Source organism: Prionailurus bengalensis, chromosome F2 (genome assembly GCF_016509475.1).
Source record: "Prionailurus bengalensis isolate Pbe53 chromosome F2, Fcat_Pben_1.1_paternal_pri, whole genome shotgun sequence".
Classification (NCBI taxonomy): Eukaryota; Metazoa; Chordata; class Mammalia; order Carnivora; family Felidae; genus Prionailurus; species Prionailurus bengalensis.
In genome coordinates this window covers 78972322-78986896 of record NC_057353.1, presented here as the reverse complement: position 1 = coordinate 78986896, position 14575 = coordinate 78972322, and the positions used below count along the sequence as shown (strand labels likewise).

At 55.3% G+C, this 14575-nt stretch overlaps 1 protein-coding gene across 1 annotated transcript in view; it reads left to right on the top strand.

Annotated features, from left to right (window-relative positions):
- The window catches only part of COL22A1 (collagen type XXII alpha 1 chain), a 261028-nt gene that overhangs the window by 162353 nt on the left and 84100 nt on the right, over positions 1-14575 (top strand). Inside the window, 7 exon segments of the mRNA XM_043601842.1 lie at positions 3817-3870; positions 4206-4259; positions 4996-5049; positions 6287-6340; positions 7857-7910; positions 10827-10931; positions 12159-12203. Coding sequence (XP_043457777.1) covers positions 3817-3870; positions 4206-4259; positions 4996-5049; positions 6287-6340; positions 7857-7910; positions 10827-10931; positions 12159-12203 — 420 coding nt within the window.

Below are 14575 nucleotides of genomic sequence, written 5' to 3'. Positions count from 1 at the left end.
GCCTGGCTCGGTGTCAGGCAGGCATGCCAGGGGCCTGGAGGTCACCTCTTGCTGGCTGAGGGTGAGGGCCAGCCCTCTCCTGGGTTAAGGTTGGGTCTCCGCTGCCCAGAGAGCCGGTGGTCGGGAGGAGAGCAGGTCAGGTGGCGGTGGACTGAGGAATCCCGGGGAGCATTACTGAGGATGTTGGCCTGAATGGGTCCCAGAGACTGAAGCACACTGGGGGGACCCGGGTCTAAGAGAGGCCGTTCGGAGGGAGGACAGTGGAGACCCAGCCAGCTGCAGGGTGTGGCTGGTGCACGGAGCTCTTGTGGCTTCTCCCAGAGACTAAAACACTCAGCAAGGAGGCTCATCATCGTGGCAGCCGCAGGGAAGCCTTTCCCTCCTCTGTCCATGAAAGGCTCTCGAGAAAATAAGTTTTTCCAGGATGACCTCCGCTCTCGGCAGCACTATGGCCCGAGGCGTGCACCTGCTTGTCCCCTTTGCTCTCAGGACGGGGTCCTCCTGTGGCTGCTCCAGGCCGCATGGCCGCTGAGAGCCCGCACACATCCACATTTCAGTAGTTGTTTTGTGGGAGCGCTCGGTGTTGAGCGTATACAACTTAGAAAGCTGCAGCGTATCCTGTATATGTGGGGAAAGATAGGAGCTGGGGCAGCGAGCCAAGGAGTGGAAGGGGCAGAGCTTGAGCGCATCTCGCGTGGCAGGTGCCGGGCTGCCAGTGCTGACGCTGTCCCTGAGGGAACTGCACATGTGCCCCGTTTCACAGATGACGACTTGTGGGTCAGAGGAGCTATGCAGGTTGCAAAGCGCCTGCCTGGGAGATAGGCCGTGAGATGGGTTGTGGGCTGCAAGGACCTGCCTGGCCACAGCGGCTGTCCCCACCTGCCGAGAAGATTCAGGGCTTGCCCTGGTGGTGGCCGCCCACATCACAGCACCCCAGTGTCTGCCTGTCCCAGGACCACCTCTCCTGGTCTCCGTCCTCTGGGTCTCTCTCCCTCAGACCCACCCTGAGCCCCTCCAGCTGGAGACAAGCCTGCAGAGGCGGCCCCTCCTTAAAGGAATCGCTCCCTTAAAGATGATTTCCAAGGTATTCCAGTTGGAAGGCTCATGAGGGAGAGTCCGGGCCTGCCAGGCCTCCCCTTTGAACCCCAATCGCAACACTTCCTGTAGGGTCTGAGCCTTTCGGAGATCAGGAAGCCACCTCAGGTGCAAAGTGAAGAAATTGTGTCTATGGGGAAAAAAAAAAAACGGTTCATTGTGGATTATTGCATGAGTCTCTCTGGGACCAGCCTCGTCGCCATGGTAACTGTACTTGTGTTGATGGTTTTGAAAAGTGATGTTTGACGTCTCCTTGCTCTCCTGAGGCATGCTCCCTTTGAGTCCCTGCACATGGCGCAGGGTGGCAAAGTCCCAGGCATAATTAAGCAAGGGAATAGAGAAGGCTGGGAGGAAAAACCCACCTCCCTCTGTCTGGGGATGGAGAAGGCTGCTGGGGCTGGCTGGGGGTGGCACCCGGGGAGGCTGGGATGCCGCGTGCAGGTCTGCGGAGGGGACCCAGTCCTTCACTGGAGGAAGGAGGGACAGGCAGCCTCGGGCTTGGGGATGTTGCAGCTAAGAACTCAAGAGGGTCTTTGTAAGGGGTGGGCAGGGGGTGCTGGCGGGTGGCGAAGAAGCAGCCAGCTAGGAAGGGTCTGGGGCGGCCTGACTCCACCCCGTCAGCCTGCAAAGGAATCTGCAGGATGCCAGCCCAGTTGCAGGATGACACTGAGCCCAAAGAGGGTGTTGACGTGGTTGACGGACTCACCGGTAGGGGGCGCAGCCTGGAGGAGAAAGAAGCCACTCACACCCGTGCATTCAGCGGCTGTGGATGAGTACCCACTGTGTGCTCCTGGAGTGAAGGCTCTGCTTCCTGACTGATCCCCAGGCTGGGGCTGAAAATGGCTTGAGCACCTTGCCTGTGAGTCCCCAGGGGTCCCTCCTGTGGCCTGACGACTGCCATCTACAGTCCCTTCCTCCAGCTTCTTCCTAGTGCATCACCCAAAAGAACCCCATTAGCCCTTTTGTCTTTGTGGGTTGTATTGCCAGTGACTGGAGGACCAAAGTGTCTCGAAAGTCCCCACAGCAGGGAGGAAAGTGTGCTGGCAGGAAAGTATTGCTGTCCCTGAGGAGCAGAGCTGGAGTGTGTGATGAGCTGGTTTGCTCCAGAGGAACCAGTGAGGTCACACCTGTGTGGGTGCCACGGAGCACTTTGCAAAAGCCACCTCATTGAATCTTGGCCACAGCTCCCCAAGGTAGACCATGCAGATTCCATGCCACACAGGATGCAGAGAGAGAAAACCAGCCAGGACTGTGCAGATGCTAACTGGGCGATCCGCCAGTCGCTTGGGCGAGGAGAGCAGGTGGGAACCCCAGGCAAGGTCTCCGGAGTCTGCCTGTGCCCGGGGAGAGAAAGCAGCCTGTCTTCCGGCTTCTCCTGCACCTGAAGGTTTAGGACTAGCCCACCCCAGGCTCCCTAACTCACACGTTAGAATTTGCCTTCTAGATGCTTCCAGGGGCCTCCCCAGACTTCCTGGTCTCTGGAGCCTTTGCTTTCAAATTCCCTGCCTATGCAGGCCTTCTTTATACCTTCCAGGAAGTACTCATCCCAGTCTCTCCTGCGGCCTTCCTGCAGATGGGGACCTGGGGTCTCCCTAGACAGCCCGTGGCACTCAGGGACAGCACTGGGTCCTGCTCCTTTAGAAGGAGCCGTGCACGGCCCTTCTAATACACAGGCTTCCATCATTACCCTGCTGTCTCTAGAGAGCTCCACAGACCCCCCCCCACTCTCCCCTCTGGGGCTCATCTCTGCTGCCCCTTCTCTGTGCCTTCTCTGTGTGAAATGGAGAACTTGCCTGTTCATTTTGTAGATATGGTCACAGACGACCCTATGACTAAATACTCTGCCCGGGGTTATAGAGCCAGCACAGTGGAGAACAAGTTCTAAGCCAGTTCCTGTGGAGCTGAGGCTGTTTTCACCACGGTCCACTGTCTCCATCCATCTCCCATCCTGGCCCTTCAGCCCTGAAAGGTGGAGGCCTGAGTGCTTTCCAGGGCCGCCCTTGATGGAGACTCCTGTCTGCCCACCTTCTCACGGTCACTGGCAGGGAACAGGGTGAGGCTCTCTTGTCCCTCCATCCTTCCTGGGAGGTGTTGGGAGCCCTGGATGGGACACCAGCAGATCAAGAGAGTGACCCGTCTCCTCGCCTATTAGATGACTCGATCCTGGGCAGCCCCCGATAGTGCACACCTTTACCTGGCTGTGGCCCACCTCTTCTTCAGCTAAAGCTAGACACGCCAATCTAGCCATTGAGGGTGCAGCCTTGAGTCCGCAGTCTGTCAGGTCCCTTGAGCAAAGCCTGCTCCCCAACTCCTCCATCAAGACAAGGCAGGGACGGGGCTCAGGGTCCGAGAATCGCCTTTCTGCTCAACAGTCCCTCTATCACTGTTGACCGTCTGCATGTGCAGGGCTTGGGGCTGGAGGGGGTGGGGACAACAAACAAGGGTCTAAGTGCTGTGTGACAGGTACTGCGGAGAAAGACACTGTGACGCAAGTCCCTGAGTTTGGGGTAGCTTCCCTGAAGAAGGGATTCTTGATCTTGGATTTGAAGGATGAGAAGAATCATCAGAGTCCAAGGTCAGGGGGCGATAGGGGAGAGGACCCCAGGCAGAGATAACAGACTTTGCTAAGGGGTCAGGTGCAGAAAGCGGACAGGAGGGGCCGGTGTGGCCTGATCTGGGCGCAGGGCAGGGTACGTGTGCTGTCCTCTGCTTCGCCAACAGGGAGAACGAGGGCCGAAAGGAGAGAAGGGTGATCCCGGCATGCCTGGCGAGCCGGTGAGGGCCCTATACCCTGTGTTCTGCACCCCACGCACCCCGCCCCCCGCCCCGTGCACCTGGTCGCAGGGCATCCAAAAGCCGTGTGACTGCATGTCTGAACTGCATGGTCTACGCACAGGATCCCCACTAACCGAATCCAGCCCCTTCCTCCTTCCTCACAGCTCCAAGGATGTCCCCACCGTGGATCCCATACCAAACCCACTGCACGTGTCCCCACCCCACCTGCTAGGAACCAGGGTGACCCCAAGCCAGACCCACTGCCCTTGTCCCCGCCCCACCCCACCTGCTAGGAACTAGGGTGATGACCTAGTTCCTTGATCGTTCCATTGCAGGGATCTCAAGGCCGTCCTGGAGAACTGGGCCCTCGGGGACCCATCGGAGCGCCGGTAAGAAACCCTCTCTCCGACTGTGGGCTCTGAGTTGCAGAAAACCCTGCCCACCCGCTGTCTCTCCCTGTCCCCAGTGGCCCTGCCTGCCTGGCATTTTGGGGCAGCCCAGCAGGGGGCACTACCACAGATGCTGTGAGCCCAGGGCCCCCGGGGGCCCTCACAAGGCACCCAAAATGCAGCTCTGGGGGTGGGCGCTACCTCTGGACCCCTGGATGGGGAAGTGATGCTAGGACACGGGGTGGTTCAGATGCAGGAAAACCCTCCCACCCTCCCCTCTGACTGGCGGCTCTGGTGTATCTGCTGCTGGTGCGGATTAGCATTTTTATTTTGTGGTTATTTTTCTCTGCTTGAGCTCCTTAACTGCCTCTCTCTCAGGCACGTTCTCTGGAGAGTTCCCTTTGGACTGACCTGTCTGGGCTCAGATCCCAGGGGTGCCACTGGCTGGCTGTGTGCACTTGGGCCGCCCTGTTCCTCTGAGCCTCGTTTACATAAGGTGTCTGTGCGAATACCTATACCCGGGGGGTGGTGAGGCCAGAATAAAATAACCACAGGCTGGGCTCCAGCGGATGGACAGACGGCCAGGAGGTTGTGATTTCCGCGTGCTGTGGACTCTGCTCCCTGCCCAGTATCCATTAATGGATTCCGATGAGCAGGGTGTCCCTGAGATGGTCCCACATGGGGACAAGGACAGCTTCCCCATGATGTCTCACTGCCCCCTTTGTCTCCCGGGCAGGGTGCCAAGGGACAAGAAGGCCCCCGGGGGGCACCTGGAGCGGCTGGAAACCCTGTGAGTCCTCATGCACTTCCCGGGGGGCCCGCAGAGGGAGGCTGGGCCCGCATGTGCCCTGGGCTCTGGGCTGACTGTAGGGAAGGGCCGAGTGGTCGGCCAGGGCTGGGCGCCTTGGAGCAGCAAGGACCAGGAGAGATGTCCTGGTCTCTGCAACATTACTCGCGCTTCAGGGCTTTGTCTGCAAGCCCAGCCCGTGACAGGAGTGTCCTTCCACACGTGTGGGGGATGCACACAGGGACACACAAACACCCCCTCACACTTGCACACATTCTGAAACCAGGGCGCACCTGTACTGTGATGCACACGCCCCTACAGAAACTGTCAGCACGCGGGCATGGCTAGGGATGCATGCAGACAGGTGCCTTCCTGCACAGGCCTTCTGAACTCTCTGCCACTGTGCCTGGTCTCCTGTGGGGCCGGGATCTCCGTGGGGTTGGCGCTGGTGTCCCCGGGCTGACAGAGCTACTTGTCACGATGCCACTGGGGGAGCAGACCACCTCCGCACCGGCTCTCCCTGGAGCAGGAGTGGGAAATGACCACCCCCATGCTCCTGGGACAGTGGGTTAGATGTACCCGGCTGTAGTGTGCTTGCATAACCCAGGCCATCCGTGCACATGGCCGAGGGGAAATGGGGCCAGCCAAGGGCGGTGACCGACATGGATGTCCCAGGGTGGGGGCAGATAGCAGGCTCCTCCCTGCCAGTAGAGAGAGCCCTGGACGGGGTGCAGCCTGGAGGGAAATGGAAGCTGCATGCAGGCAAGGAGGCCTGGAAGATAACACGAGGAGCCTCCAGTCCTTGGAGAGTTCCCTACTTCCCCATCTCCATGGTGTCGACCCCCGCACCCCCTCTCGTGGAATCTTCATTAACCATGAGCGTTGCATTCGAATCCACTTCCTCCAGGAAGCATTCCCTGATGCATCCGTCAAAGTGAACACGCACACACTCATGCATGGGCACACTCACACGTGCACAACACACACCCTCCACGTCTGCCACCTCTGTGCCTTGGTCTGAAGGAACCTCCTGTTTCCCACGTGCGTGCCAGAATGCACTCACTGGAGGTCTGGCCAGTGTGCATGGGGGAGGAGGTCACCTTCCCTGTGGAGGGAACTTCGGGCCAGGAGAAGTGCAGCGAATTACCGTGAACGGAAGAGAAGGCGGGCTTACAGACACACTGGGGAAACCATCTGTAATCACTACGTGGGGCCTTTCTAAACTCCTGCCTCTGCATAGGGGACTCCTGGAGCTGCAGGCCTGCCTGGTGCCAGCGGCCCCCCAGGAAGCGCGGTGAGTGATCGGGGGAGGGCCGGGGCGCCGGTGCGGGTCGTGGGTCAGTGGTGCCCACCCACCAGGTTCCCTTCTTTCTCCTCCCTGCAGCCCCAGGGGGTAGCCATCCTTCCTCCCACTTTACGGATGGAGAAATTGACATCCCAGAGAAGGGCACCTAGAAAGTGAAGCAGCCTGAGGCTCTAGGTCGCTCATGAGACCACCAAGTGGTAAACAGAGCTGTTGGGACTGCAGAAAACCGCAGAAAGCCTCTAAGGGTCAGGCGGGTGCTAGTCGGCCCCCGAGTTTGCCGTTAGAAGAGACAAAACACACCTGAAAGGTGCAAACGGGTCCTGACCCTTAGGGTCCCTCTGCAGGTCACTTCCCAAGGCCTCTGCTTTTCACCTTCTAAAGGGAGAGGGCGGCCGCCCTGGACGGCGGCTAACGGCGGTGAACAGCACCCTGTCCCCGGTGTGCGGAGTCCCCTCCCGCGGGGCCCCACGTCTGCTGACGGGCTAGCTCCGAGAGCCGCCGTAGACGATTTCAGCTTTAACGTTCCGCCATAAAACACCGGTGGCATAGTCAAGAGCAACAGAGAATTTGTCTTCCTAAAGTAGATTGAGGTCGATCCTGTTTGGTCATCATCAGCCTTTATGGATCATACTCACAGCACTTGGGAGGACAAATACGGGACATTGTTACACGCCAGGCTCTGTTCTAAGCACTTTACGTGTGTTAGTTCACCGAACCCCTTCGACCCTGCGAGGTGGATATGATCACCGCTTCCATGTTGCACGAGAGGAGAGGGAAGCACAGGGAGGCTGAGTCGTGTCCTTAGTGGTCGCCAGGGATGGTGCTGGAACATGGCCTTATGTCGCTTCCAGGGACCAACCCTGCGTTCCTTAGCCTGAGGGTTTTCTCTGGCTTTTGGAGACCACATTGTCCAGCCATAAGACACGTGGTTTTTAGCACCTCTGGAAGCAGCCCCTAACTGATGGCTGTGTGGACACCTGGCTCCTTCCCCTGGGCACCTCCAGAGGGCGCGTCCTGCCCTGGCCCCTAGAGCGCCTGCAGGACTGAGCTCCAGTCACATAAACACATGCTATCTGCCCATCCGCCCCATTCTCACTGCTCTGTTTCCCTCCTGGGGTGTCCGTGGGCCGTTTGCACTGAGCCTTGTCTCAGAGTCAGGCTCTAGCTGATGTCAAGGACACAGGTGGAACGGGTCCTTGGTGTGGAGCCTGTGTCCCTAGGTCACCCTCAGCCTCCCTGGTGTCCAGTGTAGGCTGCACCCTGCCCTCTTGAGAGCCACAGTCCGGGGTGGGGCAGACGTCCAGGCAGACTGGGCTCTGACACAGGGGTGTGTGAGCAGATGCAGGGTGGGGAGGCAGGGAGGAGATGGCCACCCTCTGGTGAATTGAGTCAGGGATGGGGAGCCCATGGGCACAGAGCTGTAGCCTTGGCATTGGATCACCCTTCTCTGGGGGGTCACAGGCCATCTTGAACTTGACCATGTGAATAACCTGTCTGTTTTCAGGGCCCACCTGGCATCAGAGGCCCCCCTGGAAAAGATGGGGAGCACGGTGAGAAGGTGAGAAGGGGCTTGTGGCCAGCACGCGGCATCTGTTCTCAGCTTCCTTTCTTTTCAGTTTATTTATTGAGAGAGAGAGCACGAGACAGCGAGCATGAGCAGAGGAGGGGCAGAGAGGGACAGAGACAGAAGCCCAAGCAGGCTCTGCACTGCCAGCACAGAGCCCAGTGCGGGGCTCCAACTCCCGAACCCTGAGATCCTGACCTGAGCCGAAATCCAGAGTCACTTGCTTAACCGCCTGAGCCCCCAGGGCGCCTCCACATTCCCAGCTTCTTAAAAGGCAGCAAAGGTGGAGGCAGAGGGAAGCTGCTCAGGCCTGGGTTAGGGCACTGGGGTCCGAAGGGACTTTCCAGGCGGAGGAGAGAGAAGAGAAGGCCGTGCGGCCCCCTCTGGCCAGCTCGCGGCAGACCTGTATGTCGGATAGGGAGACTGAGGCTCTGAGAGAGCAGGAGATTCGCCCTACCCCCCACAACGAGGTCTGCCTGACTTCAAATCCTGCTTTCTCTCAGTTCGGTACACCAGTGTATCCATCCCACACCTCGTGTGCGCACTTAAGCCTTCCCAAGTATGAGAAAGAGTGTTTATTTATTAGGGGCAAGAGAGATATGGTGTCTGCATGAGACATCAGCACCCCAGAGGCAGAGGAGGAAGGTGCCCAGCCTTTCAAAATCGGGTTTCACTTGCCTTCTAGAGCATGCCTCTGGGGTTTACTGCTGAGGCCCTGCAGCCGACTTCCAGGGCGTGGAAACCAGGGTTCTGAAAATCTCACACTCACAGGACAGCAACCCCCACCACATGCACGCAGATAATCCACCCGAACGTCAGTGTGCCAGTGTGGATATGACAGATCCCGGGTGCCATCCGTGCACTGGGATTTTCTCATCTGTGAGACGAGGACAGTGACATGTTGGTGGCAGGGTGTGAGGATTAAGTACCGAACTGGCATGCTGGAGGGCTCAGCACAGGGCAGGAGAGGAGATCCACTGTGAAGCCCGCCCTGCCCCCCATGAGCAGTGTCCTGTCCAGGACAGGTGTCCTCTGAATGGCGGACAGTCCACAGGGGCCCCCTTTAGAACAAGCGCCTCAACGTCTTGATCCCGATCCCTTCTAGTCCACACTTCACCCGGGACCTTTTAAAGGAGCGATCATGTTGTCTTTTCCATTTGGGCAGAATTAACAAGAATAGATGTTACATTTACTGGATTTTAAAATACCTGTCGCAGAGAAAAACGGTCAGCCAACCTGTGGAACATATCTTGAGTTTTCGGAGTGTTGATGATAAGCCCTATAATAATCCTTATGTGGTGCAGGTGCTAATTTTTGTTTGGAAGGAAAGTAATGCCATTGTAGATGGTGGCAGTAAAAAGAGAGCACCCAGAGGAAGCCCGGGGAAAAATAACCCTGGCCCATCTTCTTTGCTTTGCTTATACCACGTCTGAAGATTGGGCTCTATTCTGGACACGTTGTAAGTAGAGAACTGATGATCTGGAAGGGGGTGACCAAGGTGCTGGAGGCTTTGAGGTCCAGTTGAGCCGAGGAGTAAATTAGTTGGCATATTCACCACCAGGGGGCACCAGACACCTCTCCTTGGCTGAGCGGGAAGCCTGGGCTGAGGGCCCAGGCCCAGGGCTGTGCTGGGAAGGAGACCCGAGTGGTCCGCAAAGAGGTCAAAAGTCGTGGTGCCAGGACATGCTCTTTCTCTGTGTCACGTGTCCAGTGACTGGCCTGAGGTTTGGGGAAGCCGATCCTGCCCTAGGCTTGCATGGAGGTGCCCTTGCTTGCCCCCACCTTGGTCCTTAATGCACCCCCTGTCCATCAGGGAATGTCTGGAGGCATTTACACTGCAGCTCAGCCCAAGGGAGCCCTGCCCTGGAAGAGAAGCCCTCGTGGCTCCACCCACACGTCACAGCCAGGGATGCCACATAGGGCTGGAGACTGTGGTCCTGTTGGGGAGCATGTGGGTGTGCATTGGCACAGAGAGGCTCGAAGCCCAGCTTCCTCCCTCCCCGGGTCCTGAAGCTCTCTGCCTCTGGTTTTTCCTCCCCTGACTTCAGAGCCCTGAGCAGTGTTCCTATCTCTGAAGGCCTCCACTGTGAAGAGGGATTAGATTTTGTCCGCGGAACACCAGGCTTGAGGGTCGCATGTCCAGAAGACTTCTGAGACGGCACTCTTGGCTGAATGCAAAAGACGTGTGTAACAGGGCTGCCCAATAAAGGAATAAGGCCTAGGAAAGTGGTGAGCTCTCTGCTCTTGTAGGAATTCAAGCAAAAGTGGAAGGACCTCCCACAAGAGATGCACCGGATGCTTTCCCCGCGGCCCTGGGTGGACAACTGGGCTCTAACACTGCAAATGTCCTGTCCATTCCCAAGTCCTGCCTCGTATTAGTTTACCAAGTCTGCTGCAACAAGTGTCACTAGCTGGGTGGCTTACCCGACACAGGTGGACTGGCTGACCATTCTTACCACGTCTGGGAGTCCTAAATCGAGGTTTCAGCAGGGCCGGTTTCCCTTGAGGGCCACGAGGGAAGGATGTCTTCCAGAACTCTCTCCTTGGCTTATTGATGGCTGCCTTCCCCCTGTGTCTTTACACTGCCTTCCCTCTATGCTGACCTGTGTCCAAATTTCCTCTTCTTACAAGGACACTAGTCATACTAGATGAGGGGCCGCCCTCCTCCAATATGACCTCAACCTAGCAACGAATTGCCTCTGCAAAAAAGATCCTACTTCTCAACTGAGGTATGGGGGATTAGGACCTCAGCATAGAAATTGTGGGGGACCCAGCCCAACTTATTATATATGTCGTATAGAACAGTCAGAGCATCGCCAGGAATCCTACCGGTTGGCTGGCTCACCCACCCCTGAAAAGCTTACCTTCTGCACGCCATTGATCCTGGAAACTGTCCACCTGTCTTCCCAGGGAGCAGCAGGTGAAGAAGGGAGTCCAGGACCAGCTGGTCCCAGAGGTGATCCCGGTGCTCCCGGGCTCCCAGGGATACCCGGACAGGGAAAAGATGGAGAGCCGGTGAGTGTCACAGCCAGGGCGTTTCTGTGCCCATTCGACCAAGCTAGAATTCAAAAAGACAAGGGAAAAGGGGACAAAAAAAGAGAGACTGACCGACTCTCAAGGCTTACGTGAGAGGGTCCACATAAATCCATGGAGCATGGAGCCAGGGAAGCATTTATTATGTTAACTATGGTCCAGGCACTCAGCACCAAACATTTAATCTTAACTACCCTGGAAGTGAGTGCTTCTTTTTTTTTTTTTTTTTTTTTTTTTTTTTTTTTAGCCCATTCAGGCTACTATAACACAAGAGCATAACTTAGTGGTCTCTAAACAACAGAAATTTATTTCTCACAGTTGTGGAGGCTGGAAGTCCAAGTTCAGGGTGTCCGCGTGGCCAGGTTCAGGGCCAGAAGACCCATTCTGTTTTGAGTTGCAGAATGCCTACTTCTCATTGTGTCCTCACATGATGGAAGGGGTGAGGGGTCTCTCTGGAGCCTCTCTTATGAGGACACAAATCTCATTCTTGAAGGTTCCACCCTCATGTCCTGAACACCAAAGTCCCTGCCTTCTAGAACCATCTCCTTGAGCCTTAGGATTTAACCTATGAATTTGGGGAGGACACAAGCATTCAGACCATAGCAGTATTATCACCCCTATACTATTGATGGGGAATATGAGGTTTGGGGAGGTGAATCACTTGCCAAAGTCACAGAGCGTGGCTGTGAACCCACAAGAGACTGGACCCTCGCCTCTTCCTCCACTCTGGCTCGCTGGCAATACATGCAAATGTAGAGTTGTGATTTTAATTCTGGCCGTGCATCTGCATCAAGCAAAACCCTCAAGCCTCAAGTTGAAGATTCTTCTCATTGGCTCCCCCAGGTCTTGAGGTCATGGTAGACAAGAAAGAGACCAGGCTTTGGAGCCCATGGGCTCTGCTTTGAAGCCTGGCCTTGCCTGTCCTTGTGGGAGCCTTGAGTAGAAGGATCTTAAGTAGGAAAGCAGGCTAAGAGAAACTGGGATTTGCTCTGGGTCACACACAGGCGAGGCGGTAGGTGGCAGGGTCAGAATTCACACCCAAGACACCTATAGCTCAGAAACAGTCATTTCTTTTGTAAACAACAGGCCACGGTGAGACCCCTGTCTCTCTCGAGCCCGCAGCACAGGGTGCGCATGGCTTGGCTTGTGGAAGATGGTAGATGTTCATTTGTGGTCCTCTCATTGTCCTCATGTCATTCATTTCCCCAGGGGCTTCGTGGGCCACCCGGATTACCTGGACCTCTAGGAACCAAGGTAAGTGTTTATCCAAGCAAATCGTGATGCTGTGGGCTGTCCTGCAAAAGGGACCGTGCACGATTGTATTGTGAGCATCTCTGGTCACTTCTCAGCTCCACAGTTAATCACATTCTGCTTGACTGAAGACTCTACAGGGACACTTCCCTGAAGTTATCTTTACACTGAATCATTCGTTCTTTGACTCATCTGTGCCCCGATCACCAGTGAGTGCATTTATGATTGTATCTGTTGCTCACATCCACTAAGCTGCTGCCACATGTTGGATCTTGAGGTGGGCCGTGGGATGGCACTGATGTATGTGACATGTCCCCAGCCCTCTGACAGCTCACCAGCCAGAGGGGAAGGCAGATGAATGAGTAGGCAAAAGCAGACCAGTGCTAGGATAGAGGGAGGCTTGGGGCATAAGGGAGCTCCAGGGAGGCTCCCCAGCCCAGCCTGGTCGGACCGGAGAAGGCTTCATGGAGGAGGTGATGTTTGTCCTGATTTTAAAGTGCTTGCAGCAGTTGGAAGGGGAAGAAGTGAGGAAGGGGTTCCCTGCAGGGGTACTTACAGGGGAGAAGACACTGAGGCAGGACACGGAATGTGTTCAGAGACCAGGACGTACCGTGAACGCACCCACCTCCAATGAAACATGGCTTGACCAACTCAGATGCTTGAACGTAAGCATGTGGCGAGTCAGTCAATGATGGATGGACATTGAGATGTGTTTTTTCTTGCTTCAATTTAACATACATATAAAAGACCACGTTAAAATCTTGTGTAATTATTTTTTTAGCCACTTGTGTGTATTTATGAAAACGAGTTTTAGTAATTCTTCTTGTGTGCCTTCAGTGCCATTTTCTGTCACACCCAGAGCCACTGTCTTTTTTTTTTTATAGTTTATTTATTTTGAGAGAGTGTGTGTATATACTTGCATGACTGGGGGAGGGGCAGAGAGAAGGGGAGAGAGAGAATCCCAAACAGGCTCCATGCTGTCAGCGCAGAACCTGATGTGGGGCTTGAATTCATGAACCATGAGATCATGACCTAAGCCCAAATCAAGAGTTGGATGCTTAACCGACTAAACCACCTGAGTGTCCCCCAGAGTCACTTTCTGAGTCAGCCAGCACTTTTCTGCAGCATGCCCCCATCCGTCCCACCTGTGTTAGGATATAGCGCTTCTGGAAGCCATGATGGGAAGATTTATCCCAAACCCCAGATTCCCATCCATTTAATGGTAACTGTAGTTTTTATTCTATAGCTGTATCTTTAGGATCTCAACAACAGAACCACAGAATGTGTTGCTTCTTAAATTGTATGTACGTGGCTCATTCACAAGAATATCCAGGGTAAGAAGTTTGAGGCCCCCAAATAATTGCTGCACCTACATTACACATCTTTGCTGCATGGTTTCCCCCTATTCAGGCAGGTAGCCTCTGTAAGCAATCTAAGCTTGCACCGATGGAAGTCATGGTCACTAATGTGCATCCTCTGGTAGCTATTTTGTCATTTGCAATCAAAGAAAAGAGAAATGGGAGTGTTCTTGGGGTGATCTGAGCAAATATATGGCAACTCCCTATTTTCTGGAGGAAAAAACCCAACCTTGGAGACAACTTTTCCTGAATTTGGAGGCATATAAAATAGTCCCACGTGCCTGGAGTAATGGCCACGTGTGGAGAGGAGCAGAAGGCAAGACCCAAGCTCTGGAGGATCTTATGGATCAGCCACCAGCCTAAGGCATGCATTTGAGCCTGCTGTGATGTGCTGAGCCCCACATCTGGGTGGCAGTGCTCCTGTGCTCTCACTTTTCTCCCTAACAGGGAGCCTTCAGCCCCTTAGAAGAAAGGAAGGCAAAGGCACCAGAAATGGCTTAAGATGTCCTTTTCCTATGATTACTATTCATGAGTTTAATAAAATCTGTCTCCCAGGCAGAGTTCGGGGGAAAATCGATGATATAATACAAATAAAAATAGTTGCCTGACCTTGTGCTGTCAGAGGTACATGCTCAATAAACATCAGTGATCCTTGGGGTGCCTGGGTGGCTCAGTCAGTTGAGCATCTGACTCTTGATTTCGGCTCATGTCATGATCCCAGGGTTGTGGGATCGAGCCCCATGTTGGGCTCTGTGCTGAGCATGGCGCTGCTTGGGATTCTCTCTCTCCTTCTGTCGCCTCCCCACTTACACACACATACACACACACACTCTCTCTCTCTCTAACATAATTCAAAATTAGTGATCCTTATTATTAGATCACCCTGTGGAGTCAGCTTTAGGGTGGCAGCAGGAAGATGGGGACCTAGAGAGCCCTTATCTATTTCTGCAGCCATGTTGGGAACCCACATGGAAGTGGATGGAGGCAGCACTGAAGAGAGAGGCAGGCTGAGGCTCC